Below are 8,580 nucleotides of genomic sequence, written 5' to 3' on the forward strand. Positions count from 1 at the left end.
TCCTAATATATGAAAACAAGAAAAGTAAGTTATGAAAAATAACTTATTCTAATTTGGTCAGAGATATTGTTGTTAGGTTGGTAGGCTTTTGCAAGATTTGGTAGAAACGTGTAAAGCTAAGATGATGTCAAATATTGAAAATAATAATTTGTTCATAAACTTGTTATATTAATTAAATTAGATATTATTTTAAAAAATTTAAAAATTATACATTTAAAATTTAGGATAGTTAAAATTATTTAAAATTTAAGTAGTTAAACTTTAAATAATTAGTAGTTAAAACTTTATTAGCTAATTAAATATTAATTTAAAAATTATTTCTCAATGATAAAAATTAATTTAAAAATCAATTATTTTTAATCTTTAAAAAATATTTTTTATTTAATAATTTTTTTAGTAATGCAATAATGGAAAAGGAAGTTGAGTCCAAAAAATACAGCTTCCTTGAAGAAGTGGGTAGGTTAGGTTATGAAATAGGAGATTGTAGTGTAGAAGCCATAAATCCTTCAACAGTCAACAATGTCTTCTACTCTTACTCTCACTTCTTCTAAAAACCACCATTTTCTTTCACCACTCAAACCTCAAAATTCAAAGCACCACCCACACCACAAGGACCAAAGTCAAACAACCAAAGTGTTTATGCATATATATATATATATATATATATATATATATATATATATATATATATATATATACACGTACATGCACAGCATCATGATTCAGAACTGAAAGAAAATGAAGAGGGCTTATTATTGTTATTGTTACTATATGATGATGTTTTTGGTGTTGGCCTCGTTCTCCATGAACGTTGAAGGAGTGAGAGAGCTTAAAGATGATTCGTTATTCACTGTAATAATGGAGAAAGCATATTCCGGCCCAAGCCACAGAGGACGCGGTCACTGAACAACAACTCTTCAATGCTTTATTACTATTTTTATATTCTTTCTTTCTCTTTTAATGTTAAATCTTCTTTCTTCACTCTCAATTTTTAACTCTCTTTCTCACATACTTCATTTATATCATTCATTCACGTCAAATTCAATCCAATTCTTTTTTTTTTAGTAATTTAAATCATGTAATATGTACCATGTAATTAAATGAATGAACCAACAACAATTTTATTTATCTTATTTTCAAAAAACGCATCGATCATCTAAATAATACTCTGTATATCAGGATAGTTTAAATTTTAATAACAATTATTTTTTTTACAATTTATCACAAATGGTTATTTTTTTAAAATATTTCTGTGGACAAAAAGAGTATTTTTGAAGAATTATAAAAACATTAATGAATGAATTAGATGGACTTTTATTAATAGATCATGAAAGAGTTTGACTTTATAAATGAATTTTTAATAAATAGAAATAGATTAATGGATTTTTCTATTCATTATTTCCCAACAAAAAACTATATTATTCTTTTATTATTGAAAATATTCTTTACATAAACGTTAATAAAACCTCAATAATAGATGGAACAATTTGTTGTGTATTTGATGTACAATATTGACGTGATAGGATAAATGATATATTAATATAGAACGATTATTCTTTATTAATCGCAATCATAATCTTAGTTTTTTTTATTATTAAAATTTAAGTGTTTAAGGGTTAATTTTAATTAAATATAATGCAATTTAATTTCTACCACCCCCATCCGTTGAACATTCTATCAATTCTGGCTCAAACTTGATATTAAAAAAAAAAATATTGATCAACTTTGAAAAAAATAAATAACATATGTGATGCAAATAGAAAAAAAAATCTTTATAACATTAATAAAAAATAATTTTGTTAATCAAAAAATAAGTTTGATAGATATCAAGCGAAAAAAACCTTGTTATAAAAATAATATTAGACCAAATAATATTAAACCTACTTGATATCAATTAAAAAAAATGGAAAACAATGATGATGTTGTTAGCCAAAAAAAAATCTAAATATTGTAAACTCAGGTATAACACGAACTTACATAAACTAAATAATAACTTTAACTATACAAAAATAACCATATTCGAATTTTGCTAGAAAAAATAAATTCTACCAACTTCAACTGAAAAAAATGATGTGAAGTTGAAAATGTTTCATTCTTAGTTGAACTAACAATGTTTCAATTAAGGTTAAGTCAATATAGTAATTCAATGTCATTGAAAAAGTATAAAGAAAAAAAGTATATATATATATAATTTCAAATTATTGATTACTTTATTGGTAAAAATTGATATTATATAATCATCTTTAAATCACGATTGAGGCATCAATACATTCATGTTGCATAATTAATCTAGGATTAAACTATTAAAAACATGATTAAACATCAAATTTGAAATAACAAAAAAGAAAGAAAAATACACTGATACACTGACCAATCTAATGTAATTCATGAGCAGTATCATCATATATTCTAAAAAAATATAAATTTGTAATATGTTATGTCTATAAACTAATATTTTCTACATAAAGAGATTTCACCTGTCCCAAATTGTATCATTATATTTGTCTTTATTCTTTAATAATTATAGTTGCACTACCAAAATACACGTTCCATTGTATGCCTAACAAAAAATGTAGAAACCCCTCGACAAGTTATTAAATTCCGAAGATAAAAAAAAAGGACAAATCACAAAGACTTAATTAAGAGCATACAATATAGATTAGATGGAAAGAAAAAAAGAATTGAGTTATTTTTATAATTATTACTTATAGTAAGTCATACTAATATATTTAGGGTTTATGGTTTACAAATTTAGAGTTTATTTAGTCATGATAATGTATCATGACTTTATTGAAAAAAAGTAATATCATCATATTGATATGATTTTAGACATATTAAAATAATACGATTTTGATATTAAGTATACATAACACAATTTTAATTAATAATTTTTTAAAATAAAGTCGTATTTAGGTAATATAATTTTAATTTAAAGTAAGTTACAATAGATTCATTTTATCCTTAGACAATTTCTATTTAATATTTTAAACTAAACTTATGTTAGGTTAACACGATTTGTATTTGTATGTAAGTCAATTTTTTTATTTATAATTTTTTTAAATAATATATATATATATATATGTATAATATCACTATTAAAAAATTAATTAGCAGTTGAAATTTGATCAGTATATATTAGTTTTCTTGTATTAAATATTAGTTTCTCCTTGTCACGAAAGTAACTATTTATCAATAACCAATAATAAAATAAGAATGAGTAAATTTAAATATTATTTTTCATTCTTAAAACTTAAATAATCAAAATAACTGTTTTACCAATTACTCGCTTAAGAAAACCAATTTAAATAACTTTCTCCGTGTTATTATTTGCTCTGTTTTGTAAATTGAAAAGCTGCCATTGGCGATGGCGGCACAAGCAGAATGGATGTTCAGAGCGTTGAGGAGTGGTCGGCGGCAGATGTCGATGGCAAGGAAATGGGAGGAGAAATGGCTTACGCTGCCTCCGGTGGCGGCGAGTGGGAGTGTGGAGGTGAAGGGAAAGACGAAGGGAAAGGGAAACGAAGTCTCCTCCACTCCCACCACCGCCCTGAAATGGATTGTTCGGTGCTGCCCAAGCGCCCCCATATCCCTTCTGCACAAGCTTTTCCGTCTAAGACAGGTTCGAGTTCTCTCTCCTCCTCACACGGAAACACTGAAAAGGGTCGCAGCGAAGGACACCTTGAACTCTGGAGATCGCATTTTACTTCCTCAATCTGTTCAACAAAAACCAACGCCTACACGCAAACCTCATTCTTCTCTCACTCCCCAACAAATCAACTTCATCCGCACTCTTGTTATACACAAGGTTTTCAACGTTAACTCCTTTCTTTTTTCTTTTCCCTGTTTCATATCTTCCTCTCATGTAGCATACACATTCACACAGACATATGAACATATATATAATTATTATGAATTATATAAATTGATAATAAAGATTTATGTGTATAAAGTTGAAAAGGATTTATACAATAAGTTTGAGTTTTTAAATTTTTAAGATTGTGTTAGAACCTAATTGTCAGAAATCAAACAAATATTTACACTTCACTATTTGGACGAATGTGAAACGCCATTTAAGAGGATCAATCTTTGTAATGTGCTTAGGATCCTGCCATTCTCGTCCTCAACAAACCTCCAGGAATGCCTGTGCAGGTATGCGCCTCCTCTCTCATTTGGGATGCCATACTCATCATTTAATTCTTACACATTCTTTCGATGTCTCTCATTAGGGTGGCATTAATATCAAACACAGCTTAGATGTAGTAGCTGCTGCATGTTTAAATTATGAGTACTCTGAACCTCCTCGTCTGGTGAGCTCTTTCTTATCTTTCTCATATCAGTATCTGTGCAATCTCTTTTTTATTATTCGTTTTCTTATGCCTTCTCTAGTACCAAGCTATTTACAAATGCATTATTTATCCTTGTTTCTTCCTCACCCTGTTATTTAATCTAGATTATGATGATAAAAAAGGGTTAAATACAGTGTTTGGCAAATGCAATCTGTTTTTCAAGTTATTGTTCTTTTGCTAATAATTTCACATCAAAATCTGGCTCTAGCTGTTTGTGTCCTGGGAGGAAAGAGCTCGAGATAATCATGCACTCAACTTACTGCTCAAATTTTGCATTGATTTTGTGATAATAACAAGAATATAAGAACCCATGGCATGATGAAGCCTTTTTCCTCTGCGAAGCAATATATGGTTTCCTGCACCAGTGTTTAATTACAGATATTTATTTTTTATGCCCTTTTAGGAGCCCTTTTAGGAGTATCAGGAGATGCTTGCAATTGTAAACGATACATCAAATAAAAAGGGCAGGAAATGATATTTTTTTCTTTCTAAATTTGTCATTAGATAAACTTTAATTGTTCTTATTCTCAAGACTCTAGGGTTACTAAAATTCAAGTGGTATCTTCGTAACAGAAAGTGGTAAACATTATTATTTATTCTTCTTCTATCAAAGACCGTTTCATCTGTTATCATTAAGCAAAGCTTGAACTTACTTTCATGAAATTAGCGGGATTGTTTGCCTTGTCTTTTCGTCCCGTGCCAATGTGATTGATGGTTGTTTGGATGTATGAAGCATGAACTAGATATTGGTCTGATACATGAACAAGATTGTTTTTAGGTGCATAGACTAGACAGAGACTGTTCAGGCATTCTGGTGATGGGAAGAACACAGACAAGTACTACAGTCCTGCATTCCATCTTTCGCGAGAAAACATCTAGGGCATTAGATGATGTGAGTAAAATAATTGTTCTTTTACATCAAATGCTTCATGCATGCTAAAACGTTCAGAATAGTAGTCTGTTAGGGTCTATGTCCATTTCATTGCTTTTTTTAATTTTGTGCTGTTTGATCTTAAATAGACTGAAGAAGAGAAGAGAATACTACAAAGAAGGTATTGGGCACTTGTCCTTGGACGTCCTAGATGTTCAAAGGGGTTGGTCACTGCTTCACTGGGTAAGGTTGTATCCATATTGTTGCTTGTTAACTATTTACTAGGAGCTTTCAGCTGGTCAATCTTATTCCTGGAATGTTATGCTTTGTGCATGCTTCATCCATTTCATACCAGATATGTCAAACTTATAAAACAATAACTTGTATATAATGTGCATAAACGAAAAAGTTTTGCACTGAATTACAGCTTTGTCTTAAAACTGAACTATCAAACATTTTAAACAACCAGTACAGTAGTATATGCTGTCAGTAATTACTAAATTTATCATGCCTTTCACTGTTAAAGGAAGTTTGAACAATCATTTTCCTCAAATGGTGGGGAGTGTTATGTATGAGGAATTTGCCTTAGTCCTTTAATCCTTTTATCTTCTTATGGGTAGCTGATTTTCTGATAAATCCTTGTTTTAGTCACGGTGGTTCCTTTAATGCTTTAGAAGCAAGTTCAAAACAAACTTGTTAGTATCCATAAAATGCAATAGCCAATAGTTCCTTTAATGCAAAATCCATAAAATGCAACACTCATGGATGCCGCCAACTATCTGGCAATGCATGACATGAAAGCTTAGGCCTTACAGTTACAATGCAATAGCTCTTAACCTAAATTAACATCTAGCATTAAAATAAATGGACATTGATTTGAGTAGCTATAGAAAGCTCCTTATTCTTGCTTTATAATGTCGTGAACTTGTTGCCCTTCATTTGTTTTCAGGTGGTAGTTGACAATGGGAAATCTGATCGAATAACTGTAGTTGACAATTCTACATCATTGTCATCACAGCATGCCATTACAGAGTACCGAGTGATTGCATCATCATCACAAGGTTGGTAATGAAACTTACTTTTAATTCCAAGATTAAATTTCATCAAATCCTTTGAGAGTGATAAGAACAAATTCCATTAATTTCCCCGTATTACATGTTTTTGTGATATTTTAAACTCGTCAGGACCCTAGTTTCAGCCACTCTCTTTCTCACTAATTGTTAATGGGTTGGGGTCATTAAATGACATTAGTGTTCTAGCTAGAAACAATTATTAACAACACTGCTTATAAAGTTTATTGCAATGTCAAAATATGCATGCTTCCAAACTATTTTAGTTTACAAATTGTTTTATTAGATAGTGTTCAACATTTTCACTTGATACTAGAAAGGCAGAGAGTCCCTGACAAAAAGAGCTAATGGTCACATAACAAATATGATTTCAACTTAATTTCATGTTTGGGAAATAGAATTTACAGTCTGCCAAAATAAGTAATCGCACCAGCTGGAGGGGATGTCTGATTTTTATCTCAACTTCTGGTTTTCCAGTATTTGAGCCAACATTTTTTAGAAAAATTTATGTGTATTTTTCTTCACCCTCTCTGGCATGAATTTTCCTGCTAAGTTCTTCTCCTCAGCTCTTCTTATCTGCAACCCCCAATTTATGCCATCTCAAATAGTGCAGGTTACACATGGTTGGAGTTGTCCCCTTTAACTGGTAGAAAACACCAGGTAACAAAACCTAGGGAAGAATCATTTGATATTTGTGTTACTAAGAACATAAACTGTTAAAATCATTTAATATGGCTCACCACAATTTCTATTCTAAGTGTGTGTACTGGTGCCACAGCTTCGAGTGCACTGTGCTGAGGTGTTAGGTACACCAATAGTTGGGGACTACAAGTATGGATGGCAAGCTCACAGGAAGTGGGGAAATTTTGATTTGTCTAATGTGGAGGATTCCTGTGAAGAGCATCTCAAGGAAGAAACACTCCCCTTTGGCCTTAATTTGAACAATGGGAGCATCTCCGAGAATCGTCCTCGTTTACATCTTCATTGCAAGAAAATAGTCTTACCCAATATATCTGAAGCACTGCAAAATGTGCAATCATTTTCCAATTGTGATCTTTCACAAGTGGAAGGGCTTCAGTTGGTCGCGGATTTGCCTCCATACATGCAAAGAAGTTGGGATATCACAAGTTATTGAGTTAATGGTTTATATGTCTCAGCCTTTCAAAATTCTTATTCACCCGATTTTGGTTTGAGTTTGTTGTCTCACATTTGGCATTGCATTTTTCCTAACCATTAAGCAGTGCTACTCTACATAGCAGTGTCATTGAATTAACTTTGTAACAGTTCCTTTTATCCGATTATTTTGTCCATCATAGCCACATTATGATAAGTAGTATATTTTTGCTGTCCAAGCTATAGAAATATGTTATTACCCATTAATTAAACATATATTTTAATAAGGAATCTTTATTATATTTGTGTTAGTGGTTTAGAAATGGTGAGATCAAGATTTATGAGTTACTTTTGAGAAAAAAATTAATGTTTTGTTTGGACCCAGAAGGGTAAACTAGAAAGAAGAACGAAAAAAAAAAGAAAGGAAAAAGAGAAAAAAAAAGATAAAGTTGTTTGGAATTTTTTTAAGAATAGTTTAATTAATATAATAAAAATAATTTTAATTAATATATTTATAAAAGGACTAAATTGTTCTTGTATTAAAAATCAAATTGAATTGAATATTAAGAGACGTTTTAATAGCTAGTATCTTTGAAGGGTTAAACTCTCTTGTCTATTATCATCTATTTTAATGTATGAAATGTAAAAACATATTTTTAAAAAATAAAATTGAAGTTGAAATAAAATTACCATTAAAATGAAAAAAACATTATAATATGTTAGTACAAGTAATTTTTTTAACACGAAACAGTTTAAAATAAAACGTCCTTAAAATATCAAAATTTAAATTAGTTGATTTTATACTATGTTATAATTGTATAAATTTAACTTCCTCCTCATGGTAAATTCGTAAAATCACCTGTTCATGATCTTTGCTTTGTATTTTAATTAAATAAATTGAAACATATTTATTTTTAAAAGTTATTATCTTTTCAAATGTTTATTTTATTAAAAAATATTTATTTTAATAAAATGAAAAGACGACGCAGTCCATCGTAGCTTGAGATAATGTAATGTAATGTTTTGTTTTAGATTTATTTATTTATTTATTACCAAGTTAAATTTTTATGCCATTCTTCTTCTTTTTCTTCAACTATATCATTCACGTAAAATAAATCTTCTACATGACTACAAACATGTTTAAAGTAAAAATTTGAGGAATTTGATACAAACGAATTTG

The 8,580-nt window shown here is 29.6% G+C and overlaps 1 protein-coding gene across 1 annotated transcript; it reads left to right on the forward strand.

The window, feature by feature from the left end:
* The first annotated feature begins 3,317 nt into the window (after window positions 1–3,317).
* On the forward strand, window positions 3,318–7,700 carry LOC137810454 (RNA pseudouridine synthase 4, mitochondrial). Its single transcript, XM_068611711.1, has 8 exons — window positions 3,318–3,805; window positions 4,102–4,149; window positions 4,227–4,307; window positions 5,125–5,238; window positions 5,367–5,465; window positions 6,167–6,278; window positions 6,901–6,947; window positions 7,066–7,700. The coding sequence occupies exons 1-8, from the start codon at window positions 3,365–3,367 to the stop codon at window positions 7,420–7,422; spliced, it is 1,299 nt and encodes a 432-aa protein (XP_068467812.1). The 5' UTR covers window positions 3,318–3,364; the 3' UTR covers window positions 7,423–7,700.
* The last annotated feature ends 880 nt before the right edge of the window (window positions 7,701–8,580 follow it).

Source organism: Phaseolus vulgaris, chromosome 2 (assembly GCF_000499845.2).
Source record: "Phaseolus vulgaris cultivar G19833 chromosome 2, P. vulgaris v2.0, whole genome shotgun sequence".
Classification (NCBI taxonomy): domain Eukaryota; kingdom Viridiplantae; phylum Streptophyta; class Magnoliopsida; order Fabales; family Fabaceae; genus Phaseolus; species Phaseolus vulgaris.

Bases quoted from the DNA above. Each gene is read 5' to 3' on its own strand.
- LOC137810454 (XM_068611711.1), top strand. From the start codon at position 3,365: ATGGCGGCACAAGCAGAATGGATGTTCAGAGCGTTGAGGAGTGGTCGG. The intron at 4,308-5,124 runs GTGAGCTCTTTC...GATTGTTTTTAG, and splicing joins ACTCTGAACCTCCTCGTCTG to GTGCATAGACTAGACAGAGA. The intron at 6,948-7,065 runs GTAACAAAACCT...CTGGTGCCACAG, and splicing joins TAACTGGTAGAAAACACCAG to CTTCGAGTGCACTGTGCTGA.